At 45.0% G+C, this 14,273-nt stretch overlaps 1 protein-coding gene across 2 annotated transcripts in view; it reads right to left on the bottom strand.

Annotated features, from left to right (window-relative positions):
- Positions 1-652: 652 nt before the first annotated feature.
- The window catches only part of LOC138581019 (polymerase delta-interacting protein 2-like), a 144,867-nt gene continuing 131,246 nt past the window's right edge, over positions 653-14,273 (bottom strand). For both annotated transcript variants that reach the window (XM_069652032.1, XM_069652033.1), the window contains exons 9-11: positions 12,077-12,202; positions 1,818-1,897; positions 653-1,583 (exon numbers count right to left, since the gene is read on the bottom strand). In XM_069652032.1, the coding sequence (XP_069508133.1) occupies positions 1,478-1,583; positions 1,818-1,897; positions 12,077-12,202 (312 nt within the window). In that variant the 3' untranslated portion in view covers positions 653-1,477. The remainder of the gene's footprint in view (positions 1,584-1,817; positions 1,898-12,076; positions 12,203-14,273) is intronic.

The following is a 14,273-nucleotide window of genomic DNA, read 5'->3' as shown; positions in this document are numbered from 1 at the left end:
ATAAATTTGCTAGAAACTCATCTACATGCCCCACCAGGACCATGCACTCATTCTGTCTGAAAGTCCCCAGATACAAGCTCAAGAAAGCAGGGGAAGTAGCTTTCCTGTCATGGCAGCCCAGCTTTGGGACTCATTTCCCTCTACCTTAAGAACTGACCCCTCCTTCTATAGCTTCAGTAGAAAAACAAAAAGTTGGGTCCATGCTCGGGATTTATAACGCATTCCAGGCTATCATTATTATTCCTAAAATGAATACTACGATGACCTCTTCTCCTTGTGAATATGATGCCATGTGCCTTATTCTTAACAATGCTAATGTTAATTCACCTTTATATGCTAGATTTATATCACTGCTTAATCCACTGTGTATATACCAGAGTTTGAATGATTGTTAAACCCATGTTAATGTTGTAAATAATTCCTTGCTTCATTTGCCTTATATGACTTGTAATAATGTATCTCGGAGAAACCTGCAATGCGCGTGCCTAGATACCGCCAGGCTTGGAGTGCTTTATAAACAAACACATGCAAATTGCTTTGGCAAAGCAAATTCTTCTTTTACTTGGTAAACTGGGCCAGTTTGCATTCATTTCTATTTATTTTGTTCTTCTACTTTTGTAATTGTGAAACAAAGAAATTGGAAAATAAAACATTTGAGGTACAGCATGAACAGTTTATTGAGAGATTTCATATCTTGTACACAATTCCAAATTCAGAGATTTTGAGCCATCATACAGTTTTTCAAGCAAAGATCATTTTGTACATTTTTAGGCAGATGTTGGTCTCCACTTTCTTTTCCTAGATTTGGTCGGTCAACAGGAGTGTCGAGTACGAGGGAAGTCTTGTTCATTACAAGAAAGCAGTGTTGGTTTCTGTGAAGGGCGATTTGGTGGGAGGCTTCCAGAGTGCCATCATTTCAATTACAAAACATGAATCCAATTTACTTACAGGAAAAATGTACATGGATAACTACACACAACACAAACTTTTCCAATGCAGCCTGACTCCCATAAGCCACTCAAAATCACGAACCATGTGGGGGTCACTGCAAAGACCTCCCATAAAATACTATTCATGCCATTCCATTTTCTAACAGTCCAAAGAAATGAATAAATAACACATTAAAGGCGACATATTTACAACAGTCGCTGGAGTGGAAGAGTGCCAAGTTCAGGTCCTGGATCATCGCGCATCTACTGAACGGAAAGAACAAAATTCACCCTGGCCTCCCATTACTCCTCAAGGCATTAATGAGAGCCCCTACAAAAATCCTGGACTTGACCCTCACTGAGGGGAGTGGCGGAATTCCTTGATCAACAGGCCAGTCGGACGTGTACCCCCAGTTCTTGCCTCACAGAGGCTAGGCCTATCCCAAGGTGTGTCAGAAAGGTGAGGGCCAAACAGCATTCTTCTGTTCATACGGAGCATTGAAGGCAAGAAGATGTGCCCCCATCACCAGTCTCTAAAAGAGCCCCCATTATGTTCCATATCCTGGAAGATCTTCAGGGCGGCTCTCCAAGGAAAAAGGAGGAATGCGGCAATCAAACAGGTAACCATCCTCTCGTTCCATGCGAAATGTGCCCCTGAAAACAGAAACAAAGACAATATTAGTTAAAGTGCTGGTAGGATAACAGTGCACCTTCTGTGGAGTTGTAGTAGGGAACAATGTCAGAATGTCGGGGGAGGAGGGGAGGGAATTGTTAGAGCATGGATTGCAAAGAATCGTGGCGGACAGGAAAATAGCTGGCGGGGGGAGTGGGGTTTCTAGTACAGTCACTTTTGCTGATCATTTAATGCACACAGGGCGGAGGACTCACCACATGTGGCCACTGGGCGCCTGCAAAGACACATGACTGCTGTACTGAAAGGCTGGCTCCTCCTTCGATAGAACTGGCTCCTAAAAAGGAAGGCCACAAAGGTGAGCAATCTTGCAGGTCAAGAATGACAACCCCCCCACATACTCCAGTCCCCTGGCTTGACAGAGCCCAATGGCTACATTAAATTGGTGCATGGGGGCTTCAGAAAGACTAGAATATTACAGCCTTTCCACAGGCATCCTATGTCATCTCATACAGTAGAATTTACAGTAAGAACATAGTCAAATGAATCAACTTATGCACTTCAGACCAAGGGTTGTTTTTTTATTGAATGTAAAAAGCATTCTGTTCCTTGTTTACAGTGTAGGTCATCAGGATAGCAGTTTAAAGACTCGCTTCAATCCAGTTGACAGGCTTGTATTAGAATATGTGTAATTAATGGAGATCTGGGGATAAGGGCAAAGGATTTCATGCTTGAAAAACCTTTATTCATTTATAAAAACTTCAGATTTAATTTACACATATAATTCTCAATAAAATTCCACAATGATTCCTTAGTAACATAATAAAAACCACATGATGTTAAGAACAATACAACAGAATACTTTCAGCTTCAAACCTTATATGAACAATAAAATATCAGGCCACTTGATATTAAAAACAGTAAAACAAATGAGAGAATTGCTTGCGGCCTCAAAGCCATAATAGTAATCAATCCTTAGCAGCTTCATTAATGGTTATATCACAGTACCTGGGCTGAAAAAAAAGTGCTTAATCTTAATATCCATTTCACGGCCCTCTTTCTTTGCAACCAAGCCCTATGCTACACAGCGGGCTCACATGCCATTTTCTCACGGTTATTGCACTAGGGTAGATCAATAAAAAGTGTATCAAGGTTTCACAGGCTGGCCCACACATGGGGTATTCCCCCCTGTACCCCCCCTGCATTCCTCCCCGATTTAGTGAATGAGGCTATGTGGAATATTCCTAACCTCACTCGTAAATACAGGGATCTTTCATATGCTGGGTTAATTAGATCTAAATACCTCCAAAATACCCCATACCCAGTTCAATGTATTATCTCCCAGTCTTTAATGTTTGGGCTTTCATTACCAATTGGGCCCTTGACGATCTTTGGCACATTTATTCAAGTCCTTGACAGACAGTTGCGACCAAGCGATAGGGTTTTCCCAGTATTCTCCTGCTTCAAGGGCATACATGGTATTCTTAACATGGGCCACCAAGCCCAAGCTTTTGCCTGCTTCCAGAGCCATTAGATATAACAGCGCGTCCCAATAATGGTCCAGGCCCTCATTTTGCCACAGTTTTATCCAGTAGAGGACAGGTTTGAGGGCTAGCTGAGACGACACTGCATTAACAAAGTCCCAAGTATACCAATGGCGATGGGTCATTTTCAGGAAGCATAAGCACATTCTTCAAGAACCATCGTTCACAGAGACTCCATTTCCATGAAGCAGCGTATACCCATATTTTCAAATCAAAGAGGACTGCAGGAAAGGCTTGGTTTTTATAAAGATTAAGCGCTGGGGAAACTGATCCACTCTCGTGCCATTTATAGAAAGATCTGGTAGCCCCACTGTATTTCCCCAGCTTTATTCTCGACCTTTCCACCTCTGGGTTCCACCCTCTGATCTCGTGGCACCCGACTCCCAAGTAGTCAAAAAACCCAACCTGCTGCAAAGGGACATAACTGACCTCGATAGTCAAGGCACTTTTTTTTATTTCTTTTTTACAAACCTTGGTTTAAAGACCAATACTTTAGATTTCTCAGTATTGAACTCCAAGGGCAGTTCTTTACATTTTAATAAAAACCATTCAATGATTTGTTCAGGCCCTCGGGCGTAGTGGCGAGAATAACTGCATCCTCTGCGTAGAAATGTGCAGGATATTTCTTGTCTGCCATTTTGGGGGCAGTCCTGGCATTCTCTCAAGGCATCTATGATTTCCCGAGATATATTTATTAAAAAGAAGAGGGGCCAGGACACACCCCTGTCTGACTCGTTTATTGACATTAAATGAATGGGTCTCCTCACGCCCAAGGCCATAGCCTACTGTTGCTAAGTAGTTCATATATAGTGTCCCCCCAATCGAGACCAAAATATGGGGGTGTGTGGGGAGGGGGGGGGGTTCTACTTAACCGGATCCTCCGGGCTTCTCTAGAAACTGAATCAAAATCCGTACAAAGATCCAAAAACATAGCATATAGTTTCCGATTTTGCAAAACTATGTGCTTCTGTATCAACAGATAGAACATGAAGCACTGGTCTATCGTCCCCCCATTTCTTTCTAAAACCCGCTTGGAGATCAGTGATCACGTTATTCAAATTTGCCCATTCCTGAAGGTGGTTTAGGATTATCTTGCCAAAAGGTTTTCCCTGCTCCGTCCAATAACGATATTGGGCAGTAGTTTGCAGGGCTTACCCTGCCACCCTTTTTATAGACTGGTATGATAACCGATCTTTGCCACAGTGGCGGGGCGGGGTTGGGGTGCAGGGAGGGCATGTGAAACCGAACCGAAAACTCTACACCATGTCAGTGCTCACACTTACAGCTGGTCTTTAAACAGATCTGCTCGGATGAGATCAGGACCAAGGTCTTCCTGCTTTTTTTGGGCCCTCAGGGATTTTTCCACTTCTTGCCTTGATATGATCAGGGTTCCCCTGTGTTGTTCAAGGCCTTCATCACATTCCAACACCGGTGTGGAGTGTTCTCATCAGCCAATTTGTACAGGTTGGAAAAGTGGTGATGCCAATCTTCTGCATTAATACTACCGTGGAGTGAGCGTTCGCCCTTCAACTCCCGGTCGGTAACCAGCTTCCAAAATAGTATGTCACTGCCACTCTCCAGTGCATTGTGGAGAACACTCCGTTGTTCATGGACAAATGAGCTTTTCCATGTTCTAATTCGGGTTTTGTATTCCGATTTAACAAAGCACAATTCATCTCCATCTATCCACAGGGCTGCACAGGCACATGCCATGATTTTTTTCTTTGCTTCGCTACACCCGTGATCATACCAGCCTGTGTGAGTATCTTGCTCTTTACTACCACCGCTGGGAGTGTTATATGCGGGTCAGATAACCCTTAAGTTTCTCAAACTCCCTCAAGATCTCATTGTATGTAGTTCCTTCTCTGCTAATAATTGCCAGATTATCCAGGATGGCATCATATACAGCAGGCTGGAGTTCCTGATCCATCAGATTGGCCCATTTGATTGATCAACGGGCATGGCCCGATATAAAACTTGGCTGGGTGTTATTGAACTCCTGGGGGTTTCCTAGGCTTAGCCAGTTTCCTTTGATTTTAATTGCTAGTGGAAAATGACCACTTTCGGTTCATGCCCAAACCTTAAAAACTCACTCCACCAGGCCCAGTCGTTCTGAGATTAAAATATAATCTATTAGGCGATCAGCATTATTCCCCCCCCAAATGTTTTAGTTGCAGGTTCATTCCGGAACCCTCTGTTACATGCCCTCAAGTACAAATTATCCAAAACACAGGCCATATCTGTCGCTAAGAGGTGAACCTTCCTAGGGGAGACTGCCACTAACATAGGGATGTCCCAGTCTGTCCATAGTCTCTCTAATGCCCCCATCGGCTCAATTTGCAGATCAAGGTCCTCTGAAAGGATAATACTATATTTTCCCGGCCTTCCAAAGGCCATGAGTCAATTATCCCCTGTAGCTTCTCCACCACTTCCATTTTGTATGGACCAGTTATATACATTAAATAGATACAAGGCTTTACCCTCTCTGGTTTCCACAGTTTGAAACTGTAGGTCCATGGAATTGGTTGGGTGACTAACAATCTTCCATCCCAAGTTAACGTCTACTCACACCAGAATACCCCCACTTGGCCTCCCCCTACGCTCTTTTACTGTAGCGACAAAGAAGGTTGTATAGCCTTGGAGTGGGAAAGACACGCATACCCATGTCTCCGGTAATAGGAACACCTGATGTCCAAGTACAAACAAGCACCAATCTGAATCTTCCAGCAGCCTGGCCATTCCCGCCACATTCCATGATAGGAATGTGAAGTCAGATACCATAGTTTTACTCGACTCTCCAGCCAGTCAATCGACTGTACGCAAATCTCCCTAAGGCACTGTCTTCGAGACATTCTCCTTGCCCCTCTTCTTCATGCGTTCTCTCCAGAGGGTCCTGCATCCACCCCTCTCAACTGTTTTGGAGTGATTCAGTCGACTTCAAAATAATCCTGACATTGTCAGGCGGTAGGTCCTTATATCAATTCGCAGGAGTCCCTGAACGCAGATATATCTGGATATAGACTAGTCCAGACTGTGGCAAAGGACCTCTGGAACACTGGACAAGATCATCTCTTATTATGGATAGGTATCACCTTCTATGCCTAAACCAGTGCATACATTTGTTAGTGGGAGCCTCTGGTCCTCATATGATATAGGTGTTAGTCAGGGGACATTAACAACGAGAACTGAGGGATGTCCTTTATGTGCCTTACATTTCCCCTGATGTTTTTAGGCCAGTGTGTTTGAGGGCTTCCGAATTGGGTAAGGTTTGACGCAGACAATGGGGGATAGTTTTTCGGTGTACATCCTTTTATCGAAAGCTCCAGGATCCTTAGGGATTTGTGCTATTGGGACCAACTCCCCTGTGTAAATATTATATCTTGGTAATGAAGTAGGTGAGGGGGGTCTCAGATAAACTGATAGGGGAGGTCTGGGTCCCTAAATCAGTGTGATTATCCACGATTAAATTATGTTTTTTTTTATATTTGTGTCGACGAGTACACCTTTACCAAATAGCTTCCCAAATTTCTTAATTCTATTTTGGATTCCCCTTCGCTTAGGGGGGGGTAGTCTTCCCTGGATTGTCACCCAACCCTTCCTTTGCAAGGGGTTCAAATACATTTGCAAGGCAAAACATGGGATTAATTCCAATCATCCCTATATCTTGTATTTGGTCAGTTTCACTTTCTCCTTCATGACTGCCCGGATTCTCATTACACCTTCCTAGCTGTAGTATTTCTTTAGACCCCTCTAATCGAGCTATAGGTGGGGACGTTGTCTTTTCGGAGTAAACTTCCACTATGCTACCACAGGACCACCTCCTCCCCTGACCGGAGGACCACTGCAGGGAAAACAATTTATTCGCCCTTCCTGCCCCGGTTTCTGGCTTCTCTCGAAGGGTGCCAGCAGATCCTCCTCAGGACCTTGTGGTCTATTATTATTCCCTGTTCTGCCTTCTGGTGCCAACACATCACAGGGCTCGATCACATTGATCAGATCCCTCTCCTCAAGGGCCCCTAACAATTTGAGACACTGGGTCTGGATTGGAGCTGCACTGGTTGTAACATAACCCTTACATTACCCTCCTGCTGCCCACCAGTTGTTGTTACCACATCTTTTAGTACATTCTATGCCATCAAGGTCATATAAAAACATTGTATTTCGGTGATCAAGGAGTTCACCTTGTGTATTGGTTTGATCATCCTAGTAATTCTATTTCTGCTGGACCCTGGTGATGAGGCTCTTTCTGCCTTCCGCTTTGCCATTGTATGGTGTTGTAAGGTATGTTCAGAAAATCACTAAAAAGGGTTGTTCGTACTACATCAAGCAGGTCACACAATAGCAAAATACAAAAACACATTAAATGCCCAAAAATACCCGACCCAAACTAACCCCTTACTAAAAACACTTAAATAATACTATAAGTAAAATGCCAGCATATAATAAATTCTATTGCAAGCATTGCAGATTTACTAAACACCCTGCAGTTAAAAATCAGCAGTAAAACAAAAATGACCCATGTAAGAAAATAAAGTAATAATAATGTATAAAACGTATAAAATCAGTCAGTTTTGCCGTACAATATTAACCAGAAGCAGACACGGTATATCCAAGTTAATATTCAGACAATTTGTCAGTGGCTGCCAAATTCATATTCATATTGCAGAGTCAGGAACCCGGGATTAAACACAAAGGCACAAGCTGGAGGGGCACACCCAACCAGCTCGAGGGGTACACAGAGGACCCCCGCCCCAGCTCTGCTGGTCCGTTTATAAACTGTGTTTCTGTAATGTTCCAAGAGAAACGGGAAAACAAGTAGAGTTGCAGTTACGTGCGGGCAGGTGCAGGTACCTTTTACTGCGTTAGAGTTAATAGACCAAGATGGATATAAGGAGGCTGTTCTTCCGTACTTCATTCAGACTGCAGCACAGGTTGTCCACACCGTCCATAATTCCCCCAACTGGCTGCTGCAATAGAGGCCTCAGACCGTCACCCGCTAGTGGAGACAAGAATTCTCCACGCTCTCCCGGGCACTCTTGTTTCGCTCTCCAGATGTTTTTATTTTCCTCCCCAACGAGCAAACCAACAAACAGCAACATCGGCAGGGATGACAATTCCGTGGATCAGTGTGGGCGCTGGATGGATATATTAGTCCATGAGGTTGCAATTATGCTTGGTGAATACTATTCATGATCGAGACAATAGGTTGTTGGTGCTTGTTTTTTATATTTTGCGTTTTTTGGTTTGATCAAAGATAAAGAAAACATCTTTGTGGCAATGATTGCCAAGAAATCAACATGGTTAAGTGCAAACAGCCGACGCGGGTTTCGACCTAAGTCTTTTTCAAGGCAAATTGATTTAAATGGTGGGCTCAGGGTGAGCTGTAGTCTGGTACTCCCAGGTAAGGGCTCCAGAGGGGTTGGGTAGCCGGGTCGGTGCCGGGTTCGGCGGGCAGGTCGATGGACGAGTTGTCACGAAGCGAGACAGCAACAGTTTCCGGGCTCATCCTAACGGGAAAAGAATTACACATACCAACATGGCATGAAGGCCACATGCAAAGTTGGATGCAACTGAATACAAGTAAGAGCCGTCAGTATCTTGAAGAGCCTATGTTAAATTGGGGGGAGGGTAGTTGGCAGAGGGGTGGGTGAGTGAGTTCATCTTAAATTCAAAAGTACTGTGGAGAAAGGCTTGCAACTAGATAAATTTCTAGAGATGGCCTATTGAATGGGCATATTTTATTTCTCTGTTTCTTGAACATTTTTTCCACCAATTCTGCGATCCATTTTATGGTAGTCAATGTTTTCACTTCACTCTACTGCTTTCGGCAGCTGCATGGCACAAGCTCCACTTGACAAGTGACCAACTCATCTCAGTCTTGCATACCTTTCAGACTGTACCCTGTGACAAGGTCACGCGTTTGAGAGTAATTGAGGAGACTAGCAAGAACATGGGGTCTCAGTACCACCACCCACTACTGCAGTCTTTAGGGTCACAACTATCTGACCCCCACCTTCAACGGTCCCAACCAAACTCCAGAACATGGACTTTGGGTAACAAATACGGGTGGGTAGCAGGTTTTTAGTGCCAGGTTGTTCAGTCTCAATACACCTTGGACAAGCAATGTGATGGGAAGACGTAGGGTTCCCCAGATGTGTATCAATGAACATTCAACAGTGGTTTCATTTGTGAAGAACCATTAGATGTGACCCTGCGTTAGACCTCAAGCCCTCTGGGAGAATATTCATGGTCAAAGAGGGGATCCTAGACAACCCCTGAGGTTGTGGTCCGGAGACGCAGTAAGAGGCATAGACTAATCTGAACCAGTCTGGATATATCAATTTAGTCTAAGGAGCTAATCGTGATGCTTAGAATTGGAAATGGCACAGCTGAGTGTGGGACAACATCAGAAGGCCCCAAAAGAGGGACCACTTATTTAAGCAGAGTAAATTCAATGTTGGGTGAGTATCAGAAGGAGCACAGTAGTGTTATGGAGCAAAGAGTTGTTTGATTGTTTAGTTATTTATAATGCGCCTATACACAAGTGTTGCAAGGCACAACCAGGCAGGGGGCGGGTGGTACGGGGGGGGGGGTGGTGGGGAACAAGACAAACTCTTACTAGGCCAAGTATCAGTGCGCAAAGAAGTGCAGGAGAGAGGAAAGTTGGAAGGGCCTCCCCAAGGGAAACACCCAGGTAGTGCAATGTAGGCCAGGCAGCAGCACGGAAGGGCCAGCAGGCAAGTGCAAGGGACTGGATTGGGGGGGGGGCTTCTGGTGTTCTGAATGTCTGAGGAACACTAAGCAGCCAGTGAGTCAGCATAATGATGCAGGAGGAAGAGGGGAAGGGTAGCAGAGGAGAGGCAGTGAGAAGGAGGTGACGGGTTAGCAGCGGAGAGGCAGAGAGAAGGAAGAGGAGAAAAGGAAGGTCCTGAGGAGCTTCACGAACTTAAGGAGATCCGGCTCAAGGTGGAGAGCAGCAGGGAGGCCATTCTATAGGGAGGCACCCGCAGAGGAGACGGATCTACCACCCAGTCTCTGCTTGGAGAAGCGACTTACCCACAGAGAGATGAAGTAGACGAGCGGAGGGATCTAGTAGGAAGGTACTTAGGAAGAGAGCGTTGGAGATAGTACAGGCCCCAGCCCCAGAAAGCCTTGTGGACGATGCAGAAGGTCTTGAACTTGATCCTTGCAGCCACCGGGAGCCAGGGGAGGGATTTCAGAGCCAGAGAGATGCGGTCCCTAAGCTTGAAGCCAAGGATAAGTCTTGCGGTCCTGTTCTAGACGAGTTGAAGAGGGCGAATGGCAGAGTTAGGTAAATTGAGAAGGAGGTTAGGGAGAACCAGGGCTCTGGAGACAGTCAGCTTCTGGGGGAAGGTGAGAAAAGGAAGACTACCTCTAAAGAGGTGCAGTTGGAAATGGGACTTTTTGGAAACGTCTGTGATGTGTGGAGAGAAGGAGAGAGAGAGGAGTCGAAGATAATCCCATAGTTTTTTGGGTGAGGGCACAGGGCCAAGGGAGGCCAGCCAGGGTGAGGGCGGAAAAGCGGGGGTCCCAATGAGAAGGATCTCCGTTTTACTGGCATTAAGGAAGAGATCAGTAGAGGCGTGCCATGCCTCAATGGTGGAGAGAGAGTCCGGGATGAGCAAGGAGGAGGCGGCGGCGGCGGCGGCTGAGGGTAGCTTGAAAGAGCTCCGCGTCGTCCGCGGAACACAAAGTTAGATGGAAAGGTAGAGATGAGGGAGCCATGTAGACCTTGAAAAACCAGTGGGGAGAGGATGGAGCCCTCGGGAACACCACATGTGGAGTGTGTGGTGGTGGAGAGGAAGGCCCGAAGTTCAACCTGGGAAGGTCGTTCCAAGAGGATAGCCATGCCAGAGCTTGATCCATGATGACCAGGGTACCTCAGACGAGTGATCAGGATGTTGTGGGCAAGTAAGTGCTCGAGAAGAGAGCGGGCAGGAGCGAGCCAGGCATCCAGAAGCAGAGATGAGGAGGAAGCAAGAACGTGAAAGGAGGGACAGGGGAGTGAAGATCTGCAGAGAAGCAAGTAAGGGGCAGAGGTGGCAAGTGGAAAGAGTTGAACAGAGAGAAGGAGGGAGAAATGAGCGGGGGAGAAGGAGCAGACCAAGAGAAATGGAACAAAGTTGCATGAGGGGGGAATAGGAAATGTGCCAAAAGCCAAAAAGGGCTAAATAGCACCCAGAGAAGAGGTGGGAAGAGAAACCGGAAAAGAAGGGAAGGCGGGGGAGGGGGGGTAGGGCAAGCAAAAACAGACAAAGCCAAAGCAGTTGGGGTAATTTCAGGAGTTTAAAGAGGGCCTGCTAATTTTGTGATGTCAAAGAGGAAAGGGAAGTAACCAGGCATATTAGAGGTTGAAGAGAGCCAGTGTATCTTGGGGAAGAGGGGAGCTAACAGAACAGTACTGGCAGTGGTCAAACCAGTTTACAAGGGGCAAAATGGAAGCTGCCCAGGCCCAGTGAGATCTGGCAAGACCTTGACTAGATGTGACAGCATGTGAAAAGTATCCAAGATCCCTCAACCATTGCAGGAGTAAATAACACCTATAAGGACTTATCTTAACCAAGAGGACAACCACAGAAAGTCTGAAATAAGCCAAGAAAGAAGTACAGTGGACAACTGAAATCTCGTGGACTGACTTAACTGCCAGAAGATGGATCTCAAAGCAACTAAGGGACAGACTGATAACTATGGACCTTAAGCAAGCTGGAATTGCACCCCTTTGATTTCTTTTATATCCAGTCCACCAAAATAGTTAGCCTTTTTGTGTTGTAAAATAAACCTTATCAGACCAAAATTTACGAGTCATGGATTGCCTGATGATCCCCTGGTTGTGCCAACCCCCAGACATAGTAAAATACCAGCCAGTTAAGAGGTTTCTTTCAGTAAGTCTGTCTTTGTTACGAGTGCTCACCAAATACAGAAAGTTATTTGATGTGGAGAGTAGTACTTACCCGTCCCACCACCCCACGACCCCGCACCGTCTCCAGTGTCCCAGTCAGACTGAATATTCGCCAGTGCCGCTCTCTCAGCTGCACAGTTTCCAGGCTCATGTTTTCCAGACGAATGCAGTAACGCCACTAAATAAAAAGGAGGTGGGGGTGAGATGGCAGGGGTACGAGCAGATTAGCAATTGCACATACAATATTGAAAAAGTGCCCACACAGAGACCACATACATTTGCGACCCTAGACTTCTACTTAACACTTGTCGGTTAACTTCAAAAAGGCATACAAGATTAAAATAGCTATGGTTTGCGGTTTTCAAAAAAAGAGAAATAGTTTGCAATTTGTGTAGTAAAATATTAGATTGCTCACAACAAGCAATATATGGTGAGGGTGGAAATAATGATTATTTTAGGGAATGGGATCAATTTTTAGGACATTAGAGGCAAATGGTTAACAGTACCTTATAGAGTAACAAGGATTCCACAGACCCACCTTGGTCTGTGTCTTTCCTCCCAGGTTGTGCTGATGCATGCAAGTCCTACCTAAACATGGAAATTCCATTTCAAAATGTACAACCTTGGAAGGGAGAGACAACTGACTTTCTAAAACTACAGTTAATCATCTTGTTTCTGATGGCCCTCTACTTTAGTTTTCTTTTGTCCGAGGTAGATTTGTATTTCGTTGTATTTGAATTTATTTGAAGAACATGGTGTGATGAATCCGATGTTATCACTCCTTTCCCTGAGATAGCCTCAACTCATGTGGCAAGGGGACGGCAGCCGCTACCTGATCCTGACCCTGCGTGCAGCTATTAGAGGGAGGACCACATGGGTTGGGGGCGTGCAACCCTCACGGGGGATGACATGACATTGGGTCAGACATGGTATCCCCTCCATTACTCATGCCCTAATGGCATACTGCCATCATCCTCTTCGGCAACTTGAGAAATATACTGACAGTACTCCTCAATATCAGATATTGAACAAAGTGACAAAAACAGACGTGGAAGAGGCAAGGAGCAATGAGTACTCCCAGGGAGAACCAATATCAGCAGTCTAGTAGCTGAAGAATCAGATTGGCCAGACACTTTAAAACCATGCCGGGAAGAGAAGTATGGTGTTGGTGGTCTTCTCACCCAGCTGTTGCGAGGACAGCCGAGCAGAGAAACCGAGAGTACAGACGCTGGCGGCACCACAGGAGATGGAGCGGCAAAGCAGCATACCCAGTGAAGCTCTGAAGGCTGCAGAAAGATGAAATAAAGCCAGCAGTGCTTCCTGACAGCCGAGGTAGCTGCAGGGTCAGAGAAATCCAGAGATGCACCCTATTTGGAGTTAGAGATGCAGAGAGAGCGCAAGAAAGCAGCCGGTGAGCCCAGAGAAAGGGTTGGTATGCTGAAGCACTGTCTGGCACAGCATTGGAAACCCTAGACAGTGAAAATGGGGTTAGGGACCCACAGTACAAACTTGGGTAAAACTAAGAGAAGCCGTAGGGGCATTGTATGCTAAAGAAAGTCCTCGGTGGAGAGTGTACCAGGCAAAGCCAAAGTGTGTGTAAAGTGAACTCCAGCGATTGTGGAAAGGAACCTGGCAGGAGAGTATACCAGGTTTTTTTTGAGTCAGAGAATCCCAAGGAAGATTTCTTTTTTTTTTTTTTTTTATTTGATATGGTTAAAAGTTTCAACCTTTCAAATTCAGAGCATCACAAATTTGCCACACTTTAAACATTGGACTATACAAGGCAAAACGAAAATACAACTATATGTCTATCAACTTATTTTAAGATAGATATATTACCTCCATAAACATAAGGAGGCATAATAATTTCATTACATTCTATTGCAATTTCACAAAGGGATTTCTCAGCATTCTTTTTAAAATTAAAGGATCTTGGTAATTAAAAATGTAAAAGTCGACTTTAAAGCACACAGCTTTGAAAGTACTAAACAATATAAATAATTTAAAGGCACTTCGACATCAATTGGCATCATCCTTAGCAGTATATGGTAACACTGTTTGGACAAATTGAGTTAAAGCAATGTATGAGTTAAAGCAATGTGTACTACTGTTCTGTTACTCGTGATCAAGGCAATCCATATTTCATAGTGTGAGCGCAGGCAAGAAAATTGCATTACATTTTTGAAATATTGCTCTCTCAATCCGGACAAAGCCAAACATTCTACTATTACGTGGCTTAACGTCTCAAT

This window comes from Ambystoma mexicanum, chromosome 3p, assembly GCF_040938575.1.
Source record: "Ambystoma mexicanum isolate Mex_15411 chromosome 3p, UKY_AmexF1_1, whole genome shotgun sequence".
NCBI lineage: Eukaryota > Metazoa > Chordata > Amphibia > Caudata > Ambystomatidae > Ambystoma > Ambystoma mexicanum.
Note: the sequence above shows the minus strand (reverse complement) of the source record. Positions and strands in the feature narration are given on the sequence as shown.